General features: G+C 33.5%; 4 protein-coding genes and 1 pseudogene across 4 annotated transcripts; all 5 read right to left on the bottom strand.

Moving 5' to 3' along the window:
• Positions 1–1,581: 1,581 nt before the first annotated feature.
• LOC114400813 (protein ABHD18-like) lies at positions 1,582–5,447 on the bottom strand. The gene is made up of 5 exons (XM_028363451.1): positions 4,615–5,447; positions 3,420–3,504; positions 3,144–3,313; positions 2,600–2,874; positions 1,582–2,022 (listed from the first exon to the last, which is right to left on the bottom strand). Exons 1-5 carry the CDS (start codon positions 4,988–4,990, stop codon positions 1,846–1,848), a joined length of 1,083 nt encoding a protein of 360 aa, XP_028219252.1. The 5' UTR covers positions 4,991–5,447; the 3' UTR covers positions 1,582–1,845.
• LOC114398834 lies at positions 5,178–8,307 on the bottom strand (annotated as a pseudogene).
• A 141-nt stretch (positions 8,308–8,448) lies between these two features.
• LOC114399913 (geranylgeranyl pyrophosphate synthase, chloroplastic-like) lies at positions 8,449–18,261 on the bottom strand. The gene is made up of 2 exons (XM_028362134.1): positions 16,881–18,261; positions 8,449–9,459 (listed from the first exon to the last, which is right to left on the bottom strand). Exons 1-2 carry the CDS (start codon positions 16,967–16,969, stop codon positions 8,553–8,555), a joined length of 996 nt encoding a protein of 331 aa, XP_028217935.1. The 5' UTR covers positions 16,970–18,261; the 3' UTR covers positions 8,449–8,552.
• On the bottom strand, positions 10,078–12,456 carry LOC114399911 (cytochrome P450 93A2). The gene is made up of 2 exons (XM_028362132.1): positions 11,296–12,456; positions 10,078–10,855 (listed from the first exon to the last, which is right to left on the bottom strand). Exons 1-2 carry the CDS (start codon positions 12,175–12,177, stop codon positions 10,229–10,231), a joined length of 1,509 nt encoding a protein of 502 aa, XP_028217933.1. The 5' UTR covers positions 12,178–12,456; the 3' UTR covers positions 10,078–10,228.
• Positions 18,262–18,416: 155 nt separating the features above from the next.
• LOC114399912 (cytochrome P450 93A3) lies at positions 18,417–20,575 on the bottom strand. The gene is made up of 2 exons (XM_028362133.1): positions 19,577–20,575; positions 18,417–19,078 (listed from the first exon to the last, which is right to left on the bottom strand). The coding sequence occupies exons 1-2, from the start codon at positions 20,480–20,482 to the stop codon at positions 18,482–18,484; spliced, it is 1,503 nt and encodes a 500-aa protein (XP_028217934.1). The 5' UTR covers positions 20,483–20,575; the 3' UTR covers positions 18,417–18,481.
• Between the last annotated feature and the right edge of the window lie 1,771 nt (positions 20,576–22,346).

Raw genomic sequence — 22,346 nt, 5'->3', positions numbered from 1 at the left:
GGACCTGAATGAAAATTTACGGGATTTTTTTTTGGAGCAGTAGAAAAAATGAACATTTACGTTTAAATGAATTATTTGTTATTACGAAAATACTGATATTAATATATTGGTGATTCTGAAGAGACTAAAATAGCATAATTTGTTAGGAAAATGCTTCAACGTACGAAAAAAAATTGGTGTAAAACACACGAAACGAATGACGGGTTAACGTGACCCCATATTAATTCTAATAGACTCCATAAACTGGATTGTCCAGTAAACACGGTATTAAGTTAGCCATTAGTCTTAAACTCATTATTACATGCGCCATTTACAAGTACAAGAACTACAATATATTCCGAAGTGGGGGTGTCCCCCAAAATACGGGCAACAAAGGGAGAAATATATTAGTAATTTTTTTTATAGTAAATATGAAATGTGTTTTATATTTTTAAGTTATTGAATATATATTTTTTGCCTAATATATTTTTATAAATAGAAGAATCTCTAAAATGATAAAATATTACTCTTACTAGTAACAGAACAAGTATTTTTTATATCGTTATATAATTTTTATTTTTATTAATTAAATAAGTAATTTTTCTTCATTCAAATTAAAAAGATTTAACTATAATTTTAGTAGTCTTTTTTTACAGCTATTTTTTTTTGCATTAGGAAAGGAAAAAAACAAGCAACACATAGCAATTAAACTAAAATTAATTTGTGATTTTGATTCTTTAGTTTTTTTACTCAAAATTAACTTCAAATTTTTTAATTGAAATTGTTACTTCAAAGTTCGCATGTTATTACAAAAATTTTAATTAGATTACTAAATTTTATTTTTTAATTGGATTTTTATATTAACTTTAAATTTGTAATCAGTTATGTATGTCACGAGGAATCTATTAAATTTGATTATATATATATATAGATGTGAACCCTACCGAAAACTGCTAGAGAGATGATTAAGGAAGTGCAAACATTATAAACAAATTAAGAATTAATCATACATTGAAGTTAGAACTACAATATGAGAGATGCAAAATCCACATTTTAGGGTTGAATTACGCTTTGAGAGATAATGAACAGGTTGAAAATGAAAATCAAGGAATGTTGAGACACATTAGATAAAAAAAATTATTAAACAAATTATGTATAACAACGATAACATTTGAACTAATATGAAATAACACTTGACATTTATGTGTATGTATACGATGAAATATTCCGTCAAATCTAACAAATTACTCTTGACAAGTTAGCATAAGTACTTGAATACATATTTAAAATTAATATAAAAACTCAATTAAAAAATATAAAAACCTAATTAAAATTTTTGTAATAATACGAAAACCTACATAAGAATAATAAGGTATTGGTATCAAGGTACCAATGTTTACGTGACGCATGAGGAGACTAATAAAGTGTTATCCAGAATTTACTCAAAAGTCCTTTCTTCTTCTCATGGATAGGAAAATCCCATCATCTTTAGTAAGTGGTGGCTCCTTTTTTTTTTTTTTTTATCAGCATGTTGTTCTCTTCTAACAAAAACAAACCAAAACATAAAGGACTGAAATTAGTCGGACGAATGGATATCACAAGTAAAAACTTAAAACAGATCAGAACCGTTAAATTCCCATTCAACAATTTTATCAGTTTTTTCACAAACTTCTATCCCCATGGCTTTAACTTCAATGTACATTTTCTTGATGACAATTTACAACTCCTTCCCTCTCCATTTGGATATGAAGATATGAAATCAATTATGCATGTTACAAGTTTAGGTGAGTATTAGAAATGGACAGGACCACTGTACAATCAACAATGAAAAAGTAATTTCCTCTTCATGTGCAATAGGATTATTTATCACAAATGAGACTCTTTCCATGGTAATCTATCAAGACCATCTTTAATGGCTCTTCGAAACTCATCATTGTGGAGAATGAAGGATGACACATGGCCACCTGTGACCCATCTCACCTCAGAACCTGGCCAAGCTTTCTGAAGTTCCAGGACTGAGTGTTTTGGGATGTATCCATCATCCTGCAAAACAATGCTGACAATTATTAAGAGCAAAAATCCTGCAGCAAATGCAGACATCTCAACGAAACAAGATTTTATAGACAGCAGAGTGTCCCTTCATTCTGAGGATTTCAGAAGGCTCAAAACTCATGATAGGGATCAAGATTTTATGTAATGTACTTATATTTTGTCCTAAAAATACCAGCTTTTAATTTCAACCAAATATACGAAAACAATTATCTTTGAATAAAGCCAGGATAAAAACCAAATATATACCAGTATACCAAACTGATATTTTCACAGGTTAGATTGATAAACATTTAACTTGTCTTTTGATCGCCACAACAACAGCCAGATTTAGAAACAAAAAGAAAATAAGGCAGAAAAGCTGAGGTGTTTTCAGACTGCTGCAATTCCATGCAAAAGAACCTCATTTCTATTATAGATGATACACATTTAACAACATATCACTAAAAAGATCTAAACAGCCATGGAAATGGAAAAGCAATTTAAATGAATTACTATTAGATGTGAATTTCTTCCAATTTTCAACATACACATTCATAAGGAGATGATGATGATGAAATCTGGAACTTACAGTGGCAGCAACAAAGATTACAGCATTGGGGTTTTTGGGAATTGGAAAGCGTGTGACATCTGTGAGAGACAGAACATTCCTCATTCGTTCTCTAACCTCCTCTAGAGTCATAGCAACCTTTTGGGCTGCAAGATCCTTTCTCAGTGCTTCCCAGGCAGTGCCATGCTTTAAAATCCCCTCACAGAATGCCACAACAGCAGAATGTGGAGATAGAAAAGGGAGTGTTGCAACAGGTGTAGGGTGAAGTGACCCAACCATTGCAGCATGTACTCCTCCTGGAGTAAATACAAATATTGCAAAAAAATTATATAAAAGGACAAGCCAAGAGATTTAAAAAGTTAAAACTTGTTTGATTACGCCACTCATGACACAACCATTGTGTTGTTCCTTGCTACTTCTAAAAGGAGACATAGTTCAAGCAATAACATTAGTTTATTTCTATAGTTGAAAAAAACACTGTAGCTGTGTAGCGTAATAAAAAGTTAAACAGGACTGTGGACATAAAAATAGTGTTAGCTCCAGCATGGGTTCAGACAAGCCTTACCCATACTAAGTCCACAAACACCCATCTTGCCAAAACCTGCCTCAGAGTCCAACCAGTGTAAGAGACTGCGTGCCTCTTCAATGGTTGCTCTTCCTAATAAAAGCAAGTCACTAACACACAAAAGTTTTGCACCACGCTGCAGCACAGGCCGTCTTTGTCCATAAAATGGACTGCATTTGCATAACCACAAATACAGAGCATATATTAATGAATAGTTTTAAAAAAAAGGTCAGTGCTTTTGGTTTCAGAATAAGATCATGAGAAATTGACCCTGACCTCTCAAGTACCATGGTTGCAATGTTTTCCTTCATCAGGGGTCCACCAAGACGCAGTCTTCTCTCAAATGTATGGTCTCCAGTTCCTGCACACCATTGGGAGACAGGTTGAATATCATTTAGTTTTAAACAAAATGGAAAGATCTTAAAGACATAATCAGAAGTAGAGAGAATTTAATATTCTGGGTTTCAGTGTAAAAAGGTTCTTATCAACATAATGAAGTCATCAAGCTTTTAATAAGAATAAAACTAACAGAACTTATCGCACCTTCAATGCAAAGAATCAATTAGATAAAAGTTAAAGATAAATTAGTAAAACTAATAGAAAATATTTTATTTATGGTTTCCTTAAGTATGGTCATTACTATTCTCTCCAACCAACTAAGTAACTCTTTTGAGAAGTGAAATTCTGTAAAACAAAATATCTTTCCACAATCATAATAGCTGATCAAATCCATCACATGCACGGCTCACAGAATGAGATCCACTAGGCAATTTAGTCAAACACCAAAATCAGATTATTCTATTGCATGCAAACAAACAAATCATGCAAGTAACATTCTTTGCGGGGAATATGATAGGAAGGAGAGAAAGAAAGATAGAGGCATAAAAATAAAATGTTCAAATTAGATTAATTTGTCAAGAGGGAAGCAAAACACAAGGACTAAAATAACAAAGGCAACCATTCTCCAATCATAAGGTCAAAATTACAACACAAGTCCAGATCAAACAATTACAACTCTACAGTTTTAGCTTTACCCTAAATGTTTTCAAAATAATGGTTGCATTAGTATGTATTGTAACACGACAACCAGGCAAAAACTTCCTTATCCTGTTATATTTTCATAATATCTTACAATTACTTCACTTTTTCCTTTTGTCCACCTAATCACCAATTGTGTAAGAGAGAATAAATTTTTTCATCTTACATATCTCTTTGCAATCAGCATACCTCGCATGAGATACAAATGCAATTTTAACAAAGTAGCAGTTGATTATATTTTAATTAATCCCCAGAAAAATGCTCCAGCCAATCCATATCCCAAGTCAGGAAATATATATGCAGACATGACAATCTCAAATTTCAAAATTTACCCATTCAAATCAAACTTGCATATCCCTTGATAACAGATTAAATTAAAACTCCAAACTCACCAACTCAAATAATAGAATGCAGCCCATTTTGTTGAATTTACCTGCAAGATGAACAACACAGGCCATTTTGTGAGGGGGCACAGACTTGGGCATGAGGAATGCAACCCTTGCAGTATGGCTCTCAGGGGGCAATGCACCCAGCAGTTGCTCCTCACAAGGGGTTCTGAACACCCCTTCTCTCAAAGAAGCCATCTTTGTCTCCCAAACGGTTCTCCAAACCGGTTCAATCATTGAGGGAGGCCAATTATGCCCCTCCACTTCGGGGAACAATTGCTTTATCACCCTCTCAAGCATCTCTAGTTTCGTCCCACCCCACCCTCGCGAGAAGAATGGGGTGCTCATTTTGGTTCGGTGCATGAATGCTCCATATACGTGGTCCAACACGTAATGAAGCATTCCCAGATTCACCATAACCATTATTTTTCAGGTAAAAGAATAATAGAATCCAACCAACCAACCAACCAAAAAATGCAGTTGTGTGATGAATCAAGTCCGGTCAAGAAGGAATAAATTAATAAAACAGGCAAAAGGGTATCAGTTAATTGGAAAATGATACACGAAAACGAGAAGATGATGTTGTGCAATGGGTGTTGGCATAGATACGTTAGATCTGAAAGACCAATGTTTTAGTCAAAAAAATCATAGATATCCACGAAAAAGAGTGATTTATTGATAAAAAAATTAAAAGTATGTCATTGGAAGCGAAAGAAAAATTGAGGGAGAATAGGGAAACGAGGTAGAAGAGAAGAAACAGTGATTGAGATTGTGACTTGAAGGAATGGAGGGAGATCCGAAGAGAAGAGAAAGACGATAGGAGAGGGAGAACCGCGATCCAACACAAACACAAAACTGTGGGCGGAGAATGACTTGACGCCGTGGATTATTAGGATTTAGAATTTAGGATTACATCTCACTTTTTAAATTAGTTTATTAGTCCCGTCAAAAAATAATAATAATAATTTATTAATTTAGGTACAAATAAGTTTTTCATATTAAAAAAATAGACCATTTTAAATTATTATTTAATACTTTTTTTCAACTAAGTACATAAAAAAATTTATGTTTCAACGTAATATTTATGATTAATTTCATTTTGATAAGTGATGACGTGAGATGAAGTATCATATAATCAAGCCACATTAGTATCACATCATTCTTTATTATTTAAAAAATTATTTTCTCCTTCTTTTCCTTCCATTCTTCTCCTTATTTCCCTTCTTCTCGATCGTACCGCTGCCTTTGGCCCCTCCAACTGCTCTAGTACACCATCCTCCTCATCACGATAACCATAATAACTCGCATCAATTCTTTTATAAATGTCATATCGAGTACGTTGCTTTTGAAGCTCTGGGTTTTTCGGATAGCTCCTTGACCTCGAGGAGCTTCTTGGAAGCCTCGAAGTAGCGGCATTCAAGGCCACTGTCGCCCAGGTTCAGGAAGTCGACAATATTTCTATCGAGGTTCGTCATCTTTGCAAAGTGCTTCAATTAATTCGACTTGCCGAGCTCCACGATGCGACATTCCCAGTGAGATTTTTCGCATATGAGCTTTTTGATCTCGTCGTTGAGATCACATAGGCAGTGCTCGTTGAAACCCTCATTATGGATCTCGGTTACTTTTCAATCAATCTCCTGCATGATCTATTGTCGCCACTTGTCGACCTCCAAGAGGTCGCGACACTCAGAGGCGTGGAAGGGGCGACGCTCCTTCGACTTCTTCTCCTCCACCTTCATCGTGATGAAGCGGTTGAGCATCGATTGGGTCTTTTTCCTCGTTATGAGCCATCTTCCGAGAAAGAAACCCTAACGATAAGGTGTTCAAGGATAGCATTGCCATGCATGATTGCGGTTAAAACTCGACGATGACACCCATCACAATTTTAAGTGCATTTTGAAAACACTTAGAAGGCAAAAGATAGAGAAAAGTATAGATTTTTGAGATAAATAAAGTGAAAACTAAAGTGGGGGAATCAAAAAGGATTTTTAGGATTTTGATTTACGTAGCTTTTTGAGTTTTTTCGTCATAAACTAATGCCACATGTATATGTATTATGCTGAGATAACACTCTATATGTTACGTTATCATCTAAGAAATAGTTATGTATATGTATTATGATGAGATAACACTCTATTTGTCACGTTATCATCCAAGAAAAGAAAACTAATGCCATATATATGTATTACGATGAAACATAAAAAAAATTCATATAGTTAATTAAGAAAAGAAAAAAAATATTAAATAAATTTAAAAACGACCTAATTTTTCCATATCAAAACCTATTTAAGCCATTAGTTTATATAGTTTTATCTTCTTTCCACTATTTCGAATAATTCGCTGGAATCAAATAACTGCCAAAATAAAGAATTAAATATATTCCTCCTATAGAATCCTTATCTTTAAATGCGAGTATTTATGAGTTGGAGTTAGTTTGAATGAAAACATTTTTAAAAGTTAGTATTTTTTTCGCGACAAAGTTTAAAGTTAGTATTAGTATATTAAATTGTGTAACGTATAGAATAAATATAAATATTTATACTAAAAAATTATAGTTAATAATTTTTTTAAATATACAAATTATATTATACTCAACATTTGTAATAACTAAATATTATTAATATATAAATTACACTTTGGAAATATTGTAAACAATTTATATTGTGAAATAAGATTATTTTTAACAATTAATTTTAAAAAAATGAAATTCAATTTAGAAATAAAAAAAATATAGATTGAAAGAGATAATTAGAGATTAAAAAAATTCATAAAATACTACTGTCTTTTATTGGGGGAAAATTCTTAAAAACACTCTCATTAAAAAATAACTTCAAAAGAATATTTGATTTAAGATAATTATTTTAATTTATAAAAAAATAGTTTTTTTTATAAAAGTACTTTTAGGAGTTACTTTTATACTTATTGGGACACATATCTCGTTATAATTCCATATATTAACATTTATTTTTATTCTTTTCAAATATATTTCTTGACTAGTATCATACTTTTGTGGCCAAGTGGAGAAAACAACATCGCATTTACTGTTTACTTGCTATGTGGCTCATAGAGTGTGGGTTTTCTGCTACAATTGGCTGGATCCTACCACAAGATCCTATTGCTCACTTTATGCAGCACCAGCAGGGATTTATATTAAAGGCAAAATAGGGCCAAAGGCATGGCAATTGATTTGGGTAGCAATACTGTTCTCTCTGTGGAACTGGAAAGTGAGAAGTGATGTTGTCTTTTTGAAGGTTTACTTTACTGGGTTAGACTCAAATCTTTGTCGTGGATCAAAGGCTTCACTTATTCCTTTTTTGAATTGGACTTTAATTGTTGTAAAAGAATGTTGACTGTCATAGTCAGGTTCTTATTGGATTGATTGTTGTTATAAATGTTAACTTAGTTAATAATTTTAAAAGAGGATCAATGGAGATAAATTGAAGGACTAAAAATATAATTTTACTTTTACTTTAAACATTTAATGGATATCTTTTATTTATTTTTATTTTATAACATCATAAATTAAATTTTATATATATATATATATATATATATATATATATATATATATTAATTCTTAGATGTTTATTAAACATTTTTCTTATGTCAAATGTCAATTGTGGGGTGTAGGCTACGAGGCTATATGCAGGTCGTTCATGTAGGGAAAAAGGCTCTGTTGCTGGTTTATGTCTTGTAGCATCTTTATGTATTGCTCGTACTAGGCCATCTCTTATGGCCATACTGGTATTGCTTTAATAAAATAATTTCTTTCCCTATAAAAAAAGTTAGTAGCTTTTAAAAAGAAATCAAATAACTTCGTCATTCATAAGTTCTCATATACCATTTTACACCAGACAAAATAACTTATAAACAAAAAGGAATTAATTTTAAAAAACCACTTATAAATGTATTAATTTTGGAGGTGTAACAGAAATTTATTTGACAATTGACACATCCCGGTGATGACAAAACAAAAGTCTGTGTATTAATTTTGCCTGTAAGCAATGTAATTGGTTAAAGCAAATAGGGGAGCAGCCTTTGGAGGATGAAACCCAGCCAACATTTTGTTTGCATCATGCACCAATTTATGAGCAAACTCCTTCGACTCATGTATCCCCAAAACCTTGGGGTACGTGAGTTTATCAGCCACCAAGTCCTTCTTCGCCGTCTTTCCCAATTCCTCGGACGATTTAGTAACATCCAGAACATCATCCACAACCTGACCCAACAACCCAATGCACCTACCAAACATCCTTAACCTCTCAATTTCCTCGTCCGACCCACCCCCCAGTATCGCCCCCATCACAACCGCACCTTCAACCACCGCCGTTTTGTGCACGTGAATAAACTCCAACCTCTCCAAAACTGCCACTTCATCCGACATCGACAACGTCAACCCTTCCGAATTCACGTCCACCACCTGTCCCGCCATGACGCCTTCCGCGCCGATGCATTTCGCCAACTCCCCGATCGCGCGCACCACGCGCGCCGCATACGCGCCCTCCGTCGACGCCGCCACGTGCTCGAACGCGAGCGCGAGGAGCGCGTCGCCGGCGAGGACGGCCACGTGTTCGCCGAAGATCTTGTGGCTTGTCGGCTTTCCACGGCGGAGGTCGTCGTTGTCCATGCAGGGCAGGTCGTCGTGGATGAGCGACATGGTGTGGATCATCTCGACGGCGCACGCGGCGGGGATTGCGGTGGCCTCGCTGCCGCCGACGAGAGAGCAGGCGGCGAGGCAGAGCACCGGGCGGATCCTCTTTCCGCCGGCGAGGAGGGTGTAGCGCATGGCTTCGTGGAGCTTCCGTGGTTCTCTTAGCGCAACGGCTGCGTCCAATGCTCTGTTAACGGTGTTGATCTTGTCGAGCATGTAGGCCTTGAAGTCGAAGTTGGGCGCAGACGAGAAGGGGAGAGTGGAATTGACAGAAGAAAATAGCTTTGGCCATTCTCTTTTGGGGGAAACGGGAACCGTTCTAAGAGTGTGAAAACATGGAATCAGAGGTGAACGTGTGTTCAGCATAGAGGTAAGACGAGCCAACAATGTTCCAAGATTATTCACAGAACTCATCTCTGGTGTCTTGGTTGGAACCAAAGGTTACCCTTTTCCTACTAACACACTCTTTAATCTTTGTTTGATTCGGCAGTATCTTTAGAATATTAATTAAAGAATTAAAATATATAAATTAAATGAGAACGTAAAAAAAAAGATTATGATTAGTATAAGTTTTTGTCTGTTAATAAAAATATTTTTATTTTCTTTTTTTACCACTGTCCTTATGCTATTGACTAGCATTTGTTTTAGAACTAATATATTAGCATGTGAGTTCCACGAGCCTAATATAATATATGAACTTTATAATTATAATTGGTATTTAAGTCATGAAGCATGTATGGTGATGTGCATGTGATTCTCTTACTATGTGACATATTTTTATTGTAAACTCATGGGTGCATAAAATTTCATCATGACATCGTATGAGCAAAAAAAAATAGATATTTTAAAATAAGAGTAATGATTTTTAAACATCATCCAAGTTTATTGACACATTGTTAACACCTGTTATTTATTTCTCTTTGTATCACAACATTTTCACCATTCATAATATTTATATTCTCTCTTTTTTCACTCTCTCACAAGGTGTTTAATGTCATTTGGAGCGTCAATCACATAACAGGGAATGGGTTAAGCCTTGGAACAGGGACACAAATTATGGGGTGAGCCCTCGGAAGAGTGATGCCAGACTTCTCTTCCATGTCCACCTTGTTATTGCCATTATCAAACTTCCACTGAAAACACTGAATCATAATAGCCAGATTCACATGCACAATCTGCAATGCCAGAGAAGTACCAGGGCATGATCTTCTTCCACTCCCGAATGGAATAAAATGATAATGTTGTCCCCTAACATCCAATTGACTTTGTCCATTTTCAAAAAACCTCTCCGGCCTAAACTCAAATGGGTTCTCCCAATGATTGGGGTCCCTTCCAATAGCCCAAACATTGACAAATAATCGGGTCTTGGCTGGAATTTCATACCCACAAACCACAACACTTTTTGATGACTCTCTAACAATCAATGGACCACCTGGGTGAATCCTAAGTGTTTCTCTAACAATGGCTTGTAGGTAAGGAAGGTTGACAATGTCTGATTCTTCTATTATTCTACTATTTCCAACCACTGCATCTATCTCTTGCCTTGCCTTCTCCAACACACATGGATTGTTGATTAACTCTGCCATAGCCCATTCCATGGTTGCAGCTGACGTGTCAGTCCCGGCAACAAATATATCCTAAATATGTCATTAGAAACAACACATGTGCATGTTAGTCATGTTTGCATGAAAGGAAAATGAAGGATGGACACTTATTATATGGTCCTCCACTCAAACAATTTTCACATGAGACCTGATCAAGTTTTATTAACTTTTTATCTTTCATTTAACTTCCACTTTATTTTCTCTCTCTTTTTTCTTTCTTTATTTTTCACATTATTTATCACATCTATCCTTTTTTTTCTCTCTCTATATATCATAACCCGTCCGATTTTGGAGTGGAATATAAGATAATCAGGACCCAAGAGACAGAGACTAAACAGGGGAATGTTGATATAATGTAACAAGGCAGGGAAAAACATGGTATCTGTACGGTTGAGTGTCCAAATAAAATAATTAGTGTGAAGTTATAAGAAAGAAAAAAACAGCATATATACTTGCATAATTCATTTACTTACCATGATGAAGGCCTTAATGTTCTCTTTGGTTAATTTGATTTCAGAACTGTCATCTTCGCCTATGTCCAACAAAACATCAAGTATATCCTTAAACTGACGCGTTCCACCGATTTCCTTGTTGTTCCTTCTTTCCTCTTCACGCTGCTTGATGATTCTGTCCAAGACAGCGTCGAATCTGATCCTCGTTTTCCTGATCCTCTTGTTGAACCCCTGCAAATCAAAAGGCTTCAAGAACCAAATGAAGTCCGACACGTTGAACGTGCCCATGAGTTCTGCGACATCCGCCACCAGCATCCTCATCTCTTCGGCCTGTTTCTCGTCCTCGGAACTCGTCTGGTTCATGGTCATTCTCGAAATGATGTTGTTGGAGAGTCTCATGAACTCTCCTCCGAAGTCAACGGCTTCACCAGCGATACCCTTTTGGAGGACGCGTTTGATGAATTTTTTTGTCTCTTGCTGTCTCACAGGAAGGAACTGGTCCAGCATGCGCCCACCGAGGAGTTCGGACATGCAAAGTTTCTTGATGAACTTCACGGAGGGTCCGTAAGGGCCAAACACGTAGGTTAAGAACTGAACGGCGACGTTTTGGCCGGGGCGGTTGGAGAAGTTGATTTCGTGGGTTTTGAGGAACTCTTTGGCGGCTTCCGCGGTGGAAGCCACCACACAAGGGACTGAGCCGAGGAAAAGTTGCATGATGGGTCCATGGCGGAGTGAGAGCTTGTAAAAATCTTGGTGGGGTATTGGGGACACAAGGTGGAGGTGCCCAATGATGGGAAGGCCCTTTGGACTCGGTGGAAGCTTTTTCTTCCTTTCTTTTCTCCATACTATGTATGCAAACACTATGCTGGAGACCACACAAATCACCAACACTTGATAAGCCATAATAATACCTTAGCTTCCACCTTCAACTATGGAGTGCATATGAAAGAAACTAAGAAAGATTTTTACTAAATAGAAATCCTCCGAGTCTGACCATTCATCTTTTTGTTTTTTTGGTGAGGTAAGAGAAAGAAACTAAGAAAGACTAGTATTGAATATGATCTCATCTACAACAAGTACCTTGAATGTCTTTTTACCAGTTGAGGACCTTTCAAATAAAGATTGTAAAATAGTAAACATTCATGATGATGACAGACAGAAAGCACAGCAGTCTTCGATTGGCTTTTATACTGACCAGGCCCTTTTTTTTTTTCGATTTTTCCAAATGGCGTGGTTTTAAATAATTACTGGTTAGTGTTACATTAAGTTGTCTGTATTTTTATTTTTTTAACTGAAGTTTTTAATTTACTATTTCAGTTAATTTTTTTTACGATTTTAAAATCGTAATTAATTTTTTTCATATTTTTTTTATGATTTGAAGTCGTAATTTTTTTTAAAATAAAATTGTTTAAGTTTAAAGTGTTTTTTTAGGTTATTTTGTTTTGTTTTTTTAATTTTTTAAAATTGTAAAAAGATTTATTTATTTAAATGTCAAATGAATAATTTTAATTTTGATTATTAATAGTTTTATTTAATATGGTGTGTATTTTTTTATGTTTTTATTTTATATGTTATTAATTTATTTTAATATTTTATTATTTAAAATATATAAATTACGTACTTATTTGTATGGACACGACTATCACCTTCACTTTTACAATATTTCTTAATCCTATTTGGAATTGATTTGTTCACTTCATTATGTATTGGAGTAGTGATTAGTCTTCTCGACATCTATATTCGCTTTGAAGGATCAAACATAAAATATAAATCTAAATATTGAGGTTATATGTTTTCACTTCCAAGGAACATCATCTCATTATTAATTTTAAAAAAATATATAATTTTCATTTAAATATCATCAATTTTTTAAATTGAAGTGTTTCAAATTTTTAGTATCTCTTTTTAATTTTAGGATGTATTTTTATTAATAGATTATCTAAATTTTAAATAAATTAAAACATTTAAATGAAATAATATTAAAAATATATAATATATTTAAAATAATAAAACATTAAAATAAATTAATAATATATAAAATAAAATCATAAAAATATACACCATATTAAATAAAACTATTAATAAGTAAAATTAAAATAATGTATTTGACATTTAAATAAATAATTTTTTAAAATTTTAAAAAATTAGAGAAAAAAAATAAACTAAGGTAAAATAATTAAAACTTAAAAAAACACTTTTAACTTAAGCAACTTTATTTTAAAAAAAAGAATTTTAGGACTTTAAAGTTATAAATTATTTTTTTACGATTTTGAAGTCTTACCAGTAAAAAAAAAATTATAATTTTAAAGTTGTAAAAAAAATTAATAGAAGTCATAAATATTTTTGTGACTTTAGTTAAAAAAAATAATATTAAGATTTCTAACTCAAAGTCGTGTGAGCTGTTATGATTTATTACTTTTAAATAATTATTTAAAACCGATTCCAAAAAAAAAAAAAAGTCTCTTCGATTAGGTATTGAAAAGTAAGAGTAGTTTATGACTTTATGACAATTGACAGAGGAGGGAATTGGAGAAGGAGTTCTATGGTGTGGTGTGAATGTAGGATAAGGATCATATAATCCGCCGCCTAGCCTTTACCGAGAAACTGAATTGGACAAAATGGATGATAGATTAATATAGACATATATTATTATTATATTTATAATCAGCATTTATTGATGACATGCTCTATACTTTATTAGTATACTTGGAACGGTTTTTTTTATATACTATTTTTAAGTTTACATAACGAGGATTTATTTGATATATATATATATATATATATATATATATATATATATATATATTTATATATATATATATATATATATATATATATAGTTCATATTAAAAATAGTATTTTAAGTTATGTAAAACATGTTCATGTTTTGTTACAATATATCACGTTGGTCCGCACCAGTTGTACCTTGATCAGTGCAAAATTTCAAGTTTCTCGTTGCTTATACATTCAAGCCCAGAAGACACTATACCACTCCCATCATATGCTGATTGACCTAAAACTTAAATCTTTTCATGTTTATGCACTTGAGGGGTTAAAGGACTATATATTGCATCGGTGGTACACCAATTAACTCAAAACTTCAAACCTCTTGGTACTACTTACACACTTGAGGCAGAATAATTATATATTGTAGGTTGTATCCAAACAAATCAAGACTTTCATTATATAATCCCATGTTTACCAGTTTTTGTCCGTCCCATAAGTCTTTACATTCATCCTTTAATGGTTGGTCTTTGGACGACCCACCTCCACATCAGCAATATCACCTTTGTTACCCCCATTGTGGCAATGATTACTCAGGAAAACCATTGTAAGATATTCATAATAGTGATTTATGAGAAATTAAGGACAAAAGTAATTGTTGCTAGACTAGGAAGGAAGATTATGTGTAAGAACCCCAAGGTTGATCCAAGAAGCCAAATTATACTTGACTGAGTTGAATATTCTTGGACAGGTCTTAAAATCCTTATGTGTAACTTAATTACAAGTACAACTAAAAATAAAAAATATATATTACTGAAAAATTGTTAGATTAACGTCAGCCCAGCAAACACAAATTCAACACTAATGACATCGATTTAGTGGCCCAGCTAACATCAGTCAAACAATGAGTGGTGATATTTTCAAAGTTGATATATTGTTTATTACACCATCTTGATTTTTCTCTTTTTTTGGAAAGTTGAGGAGTTTGGGAAATAGACTTGGGACGAAGGGTATAATAGGAGATAGACTCTTAGGAAATTAATTAATATGGGAAAATATATATCTAGCATTCATGACAGACACATAGAGAGAACCGTTCTCTGAACTCACTCGAGAACTGCCATACTGGTCAGTAATGGAGGCTACCGCAAGTTGATGTGACGTAAGGTCTACTTTGGTTTGTGTTAATTATTTTATTGTTTTTGTTTGAGCAATAATTTTTCATGGATATATTTTAAAATTCACTCGTTACAATGACACTTCATCTAGGCTTTTATCTAGCACGTTGATTTTAAAAGTCAGTTGACAAATATCTATATGGCTTCAATTTTGTATTCCGAACTCAATATAGCAACCTGTAAATCACAATTCCACTAAAAACCACATTAGTATCATCCCTATTTTGTCAAACCATAAGACCCGGTTTTATTGAGAAAGTCACTTCCATGATATTCTTTATACAGGCTATAATCCCTATGAAAGGAGAAAAGTTAGATCTAGTTCTTTTAAGTGTTTTTATTGTTGTCTAGAATTAGAGTTTTATCTTAGTATTAGTAATACACGTAACAAATGTTTGCATTGATGGTCGATATAGGTTACTGACACAAAACTTTTAATTTTATAAGATAAATCTTTTGTTAATGGAAAAAACCTTGCCTGTGTACATATTGCACAAAACAGAGTCAGGGTTCGTGAAATTGATGATGATATGATCACAATCACATTAGGAAAAGGATTAAGCCTAGGCACTGGGACACAAATCAATGGATGAGCCCTTGAAAGAGTTAACCCTGGTTTCTCTTCCATGTCAGCAGTTCCAATGCCTCCTTTAACCTTCCATTCAAAGCATTGAATCATAGCAGCAAGGTTTGCCTGCGCAACCTGCAAAGCAAGTGAGGATTCAGGGCACCCTCTTCTCCCACTCCCAAATGGAATCATGTGAAAATGTTGCCCCCTCACATCTATCTGACCCTTCCCACTTCCCTCTTCACTAATAAACCTCTCTGGTTTGAACTCAAGTGGGTTCTCCCAGTGATTGGGGTCCCTTCCAATAGCCCACACATTTACAAACAACTAAGTCTTTGCTGGAATATCATAGCCCCAGATGGTGCAGCTTTCTGATGATTCTCTAATAATCATTGGACCCGTGGGGTATTACAGCTTGCAGGTAAGAAAGGTTGACAATGTCTGATTCTTCTACTATTCTACCATTTCCTATATATCACAGAATCAATCTCTTGTCTTGCTCTCTCCATTACATGTGGATGGTTAATCAACTCGGTTAGAGCCCATTCGGTCGTTAAGGCTGCAGTGTCTGTTCCTGCCATAAATACATCCTGCAAAATTAATAAAATATATCATCAGGCTTTTATGTTTAAGTTTAACAAATTGAGTGTGTATCTAGACAAGGGTGTGGAAAATTCACTTCGGTTAAAATTGATTTGAAAGTGCGTGATTTATGATATATTTCTATTCTAAAATTAAGTTGATAGGTAAAACAGTAAAATTTTCTATTCAAAGCAAAAATTACTTAAAATTATTCACGTTAAAATTAATTTTAGATCTAACATCAATTATGTAATGTGAAACTAAACATATAAACATTTATCTAAAATCAGGTTAACTAATATTTCAATTTGATTCTGGATCATTTAAATCCAAACATGCTATTTTTTTTTGCTGTAACAATTTGGTAGAGTAGAAGTTAAAGAAAGGAAAATGAAATTTTGGTCGTAGAGATGACTTACCAAGATCTAGAGGCCTTTATGTTCTCTTTTGTCAATTTTATGTTAGAGTTGTGATCTTCATGTATGTCCAATAACACATAGACTAGATCCTTGATTTGACCCTCTCCTCCATTACCAACTTCCTTTCTTTTCTTCCTTTCCTCTTCATGCTCCTTGATCGCCCTCTCCATAATGGTGTCAAACCTGTCCCGAATTTCCTTTAGTCCTTTCCCAAACCCCTGCATATCCTAGTTTTTAAGGAACCAAATGAAGTCCGACACATTAAACTTCCCCGTGAGATGCACAGTGTCTTGCACCAACTTTCTCACCAATGATGGGTAAGGCTAGTGGACTTGGTGGTCTATTAGTCTTGTTCTGTTTTTTGCTGAGTATGGCTCGAACCACTATTGTGGAGACTAGCCATGCCATGAAAAGTATGATGTAGCCTTGGTAATCAGCCATATTTGATTTGAATGTTTTGCAAGTAAATGAAAATATGCTGATTGCCTCGTATATAAAAATGTAACTAGGTAAGGACTTCTTCCTCCATACTCTAGTAGCACGAAATTTCTTGTTTGCGTTTGATATTGTTTTCTGTTTTGGTAAAGGACATTTATGTATTGCTCTGGCCGGCAACATGTCAGTTTTCAAACTAAGAAATTGTGACTAAGTCCAGCCTCTAATAAAAATGTTACCCAGTCAGTTGTCTTTCTTCGCAAAGAAAGCTCCATGTGTTAAAAGATCATAACGGTTCAAATATCGACATATATTGATGCACAGAAACAGAAGCTTGGCGTACTTATAAAAGGTATCTGATATTCCACAAAAACAAAAGGCATCTGATATATAACTTTCAGAGAATTCTGCTGTATGCTTTTATTTTCTTACAGCTATTGTTTTATCAAGTTGAAACTGAATCACATGAAATCATGATAGATTTATCAATTCTACTGGGAATTCTATATGGCTTTAAGCTTTATATTCTCTTCAGTCATATTTGATTGGTTGCATTACATGAAAGCTTGATATACATATATTACAGAGTGAAATTTGGATACAATATTCAAGGGAAGCTTTTTTATACTGTTATGTTACCAAAAGAGTTAAGGGCTTGAGGCTTTTAGTAATGCTTGTGAATAGAATAGACTACAATGATGAGCTCATCGAAGTTAAATCCTGTTAAGAATATTCCATATTATTCGTTAGGTTGCATCACACGAAAGAAATACATAATAATGAAAACCAAATTTCTTTTCCATTTGTCCTTTTCAGTTGGTTAATTAATTGATCAATTATTTGATCAAGCGATCTCAATCCTTCTCTTGGTGTTTTTTGTTCGGCTTATTCCTAACATTTTGGCATTAGGATATGTATGACAAGACTGCTTGCTTACTGATGAGAGCACACTGAGACACCTCATTATTTGGTAGAAAATGTAAAGTAAAAAAAAAAAATCACATTTATACCGGAGAAGCAAGTAGTCGAAAATTGATAAATTAATTATAAATTATAAGTGTTTAATAAAATTAACGGTAAAAATTGGTGAAAAGTATAAATAACAAAAAAAATAATAAAATCATAATTTATTTTAAATAAATTCAGGATGAAAAAATAAAAAAAAATATAGATTAACTTTTTAAAAAATACTAAAAATTATTTTCAAATATTTGTTTATTAAATAACCAAACAAACTTTTAACAAAAAACTAACTTAAAACACTATGGCATTATCCCTTGGAAATTGCATTGAGCTGAAAGTTAAAAAGGATTAAAACGAGTTATAGGGTAACAAAGAAGAGGCTTTGCCAATCCTGTAGAGAAGGATGAGGCTTCTTCCATACAAAGCTTCTCTCCGGCTTTGATATTCCATTGAAAACATTGGATAAGCGATGCAAGCGTGACTTGTATGAGCGTTAATGCAAGGGAAGATCCAGGGCACCCCCTCCTGCCAAACCCAAACGGAAGATAGCTGAAATCAGCGGCGTTGATCCCATCCAAGAACCTCTCCGGCATAAACTCCTCTGGGTTGGGCCACGCTTCTGGGTCCCGCATGATGGCGTAGACATTGATGAGTGTTCGTGTCTGGCCCTTGATATCATACCCGTTGATGCTGCAGTTCTCTGCTGATTCTCTTATAGCAAGCGGCGCCGTTGGATGGAGTCTTAAAACTTCCTTCACTACAGCTTGGAGGTAACGTAGATTTGTAATGTCTGATTCACTAACCAACCTGTTAGTTCCCACCACTTCATCGATCTCTTCCTTCACCCTTTTTAACACTCCTTCCTTGTTCATCATCTCAGCCATTGCCCATTGCAACGCTGCTGAAGACGTTTCTGTTCCCGCTAGGAAAATATCCTTTTTCATCACAACACAAAAACAATAATCACTTTCTATCCCACCTTTGCTAACCTTACACTTTAGTTTCTCATTTTTAGATTTTGTTAGATATAATTTAAAAAAAAACGTAATTAATATTATATTAAAAAAATTAAAATAATAATTATTGTAACACAATAATTATCTCGGGACGGGAAAGTCGTTATTAGAATTGGTCAACATATATGAGCACACAAATTTAAATCATAAAAAAATATATTTTTGATCCCTCTATTTTAAATCTTATATATAACTAATAATTAGTTAATCAGTGATTAACATGTTAGCAAACAGCTAGCATAAATTATTTTTAAGGTACGAGACCGATTTTACATATTTTTTCTAAATGAAGATTAAATTTATTGATTTGAAAACACACGGATTAAGATCAAATTTGACTGAAAATTGTGAGAACCATAATATGTTTTTTCGAATAATAAATAAATATCAAAAGGAAAAGAAAAAGAAAAGGCTTACTAGGAAGAAGGCCTTGATATGATTCCTTGTTAACCTCACTTCAGCATTTGGATCTTTATAAACTTGCAACATAATATCCATCATGTCCCCTGTTTCTCCTCGACGAACCTCAGTGTTTTTCTCTTCGTGTTCCTCCATGATACGCTCCAAAACCTGATCAAACTTGCCAACTATTTTGACAAGCTTCTTCCCATACCCAAACAAATCAAACTTCCCCAAAGGTCCCAACACCTCACCCATGCTCAACTTAGCTCCTGCATGCAAAAACTCCCTCACCAAGTCAAGAATCTCAGCAGCATCATGAACCCTATCCAAACAGCTGGTGCTCATAGCCATCCGGCACAAGATATTGTTGGTCAAAGAAGTGAGCTCAAAGCTCAAATCAATAACCCTACCTTCACTGGAACACACTAGAACAGATTTCAAGAGTTTATTAATTTCTTGCTCTCGGACGTGCACGAAGCGCCCTAGCTGCGAGCTGGATAGAAGCTGCGTCATGCAAAGCTTCTTGATGAAGCGCCAATAAGGGCCATATGGGGCGGTGATAAAATCAGAGCCTTTGTACAAGAAGTACTCGGAGGATCCAAAGTGGGGTCGGTAACAGAAATTGAGGTCGTTGGTTTTCATCACTTCTTTGGCAACTTGGTCGTTGGAGACAACTACGCATGTTGAGGCACCTAAACGGAGCTGAATGAGAGGGCCATAGAGGCGAGCTAGGGCTTGGAATGATTTTGGTATGACTGAGCCCACAAGGTGGAGGTGGCCTATGATGGGAAGTGTTGGTGGACTTGGTGGTGGTCGAAATTTCTTTGTGCTTCGTGTGACAAGGGACTTGAAAAGTATTGGGAAAATGAGCAAAGCTATGAAGAAGATGTAACACAAAAGGGTAGCACCAGCAGCATCCATAAATTAATTTAGGAACGCTTACCAAGTTTTTAAACTCACAATACGTGTTACTTGGAGCATCATTATATAAGTCAGGCTTAGTGATGTAGTAATTCAGTAGTGAAGTTCTTTATCTCATTTTTAGCAGGCTTACAATACTATTTTGGGATTTGAAAACTTTAATATTTTTTTTCCTACAGTGGTACAGTTCTTATAAATTTAAAATGAAAATAAGTTTTATAATTATCTCACGATTCTTAATAACACAAATTGCTTAATGATTGTAATAACATCAATTTTACTAATCAATCGTGAAATTGCATAAGAAATACTTCTTATGTTTAAGAATCGTTTAAGAAACCCAATCAAAGTTTAAGAAACAAAAGATTTTCCTTAATTTATGCCAGTGTAATCAATTAATAGGGAGAAGATTAAAAATTAAAATTTATTAAAAACTATAAAATAATAAGAAAGATTCTATTATTAAAATGTGAGATCCAATTTTTTAAAATAATTTTTAACTAATAAAAGATGTATTTAAAAATATGCATTTATCTTCTTAACATTTCTCATAACAATTTTTTTATCTTTAAAAATATTAGATACTCAATCAAAATTATAACCGACAACTTAAGCCAACAAACACTACATTCCATATATTTGATATTATATAACCTATCATCCCCTCAGGGCCGGCTAAGCATAAAGCAACTCAAACTCTTGTTTTAGGGCCCTCAAATTAATTAATATTTCTTACAATTAATATTCTATATAATTTTTAATGTATGTTATTCTAGTGTAGTGCGCCAATTTTCTTGAGGACCGAGAGTGATGATGCAAATATGTAATATTGGTACGAGTGATGCTCCAAATTTACAATATTAGTATTTAAATCCAAAATTTATCACTCATTATACTGAGTGTCTTTTTTATTGTTTTGTGTCACTTAAAAAATTAATTACTCAATAATTACATTATACATTAACGGTATTTCTATAATTAGATACATCAAAAGTTTCTCTTAAAATATATCAATTATTATTAAAATTGGTTCAAAAGTCACTTTTACACTAAATATATAAATTCTTAGCACAATGCACCTAAAAATTAAAGGAAATTGATTATAATAGTTTTATAAATAATTTTACATCTTTTAAAGCTTGAAAAATAAACTTTCAATGATAAAAATATAATTATTTTAATAAAATATAATAATTATTTTTTAAAAAAAAATATTTGTTTTAAAAAGACTTCACTTTCAAGATTAGCTTTAGGCATAGAAATATGTTGAGCCGACCCTCCATCTCCTCTCCCAACAAAGCATAAAGTCGATATTTACACTATTTGTCTACACGTAACTTCCATCAAACTTTATTCAATTAATTAAAAGATTGATGTGAAAAAAATATTTTAGTAAAGAAATTAATATTTCGTATGAGCAATGTTAAATACACAATTTTTCTATGTCGTATATATGAGGTTGGGATTTTACAAAAGTGAGATAATAGATACTATTAAAATAGCAAGTTTTTAACCCTTTTTCCCCCACACAAAACAGAGAGAACTATAAAATATTTAATAATTAAAAAAAGTATAATGATAACGAATCCTTGTTTATTATTATTTTTAAAAATAGCATACCATTCTTAAAAAAAAAAAAAATAACATACCATAGATAAATCTTTTCTTTCAAATTGTATGTAAAGTTATTCTAAAATATTTAACATGAAAAATACGAAATCAGATTTCTTGATATGAATTCGATATATGTCTCTCTCTCTCTCTTTTTTTTGCCATGGTCTCTCCAAGGATAATGTCAAAATCACTGATGTCTGATGGATGGCAACATATCAACCAATGAGATTAAATAATACTGATAATCGGA

Source organism: Glycine soja, chromosome 19 (genome assembly GCF_004193775.1).
Source record: "Glycine soja cultivar W05 chromosome 19, ASM419377v2, whole genome shotgun sequence".
Classification (NCBI taxonomy): Eukaryota; Viridiplantae; Streptophyta; class Magnoliopsida; order Fabales; family Fabaceae; genus Glycine; species Glycine soja.
This window is presented reverse-complemented; position numbering and strand designations above follow the sequence as displayed.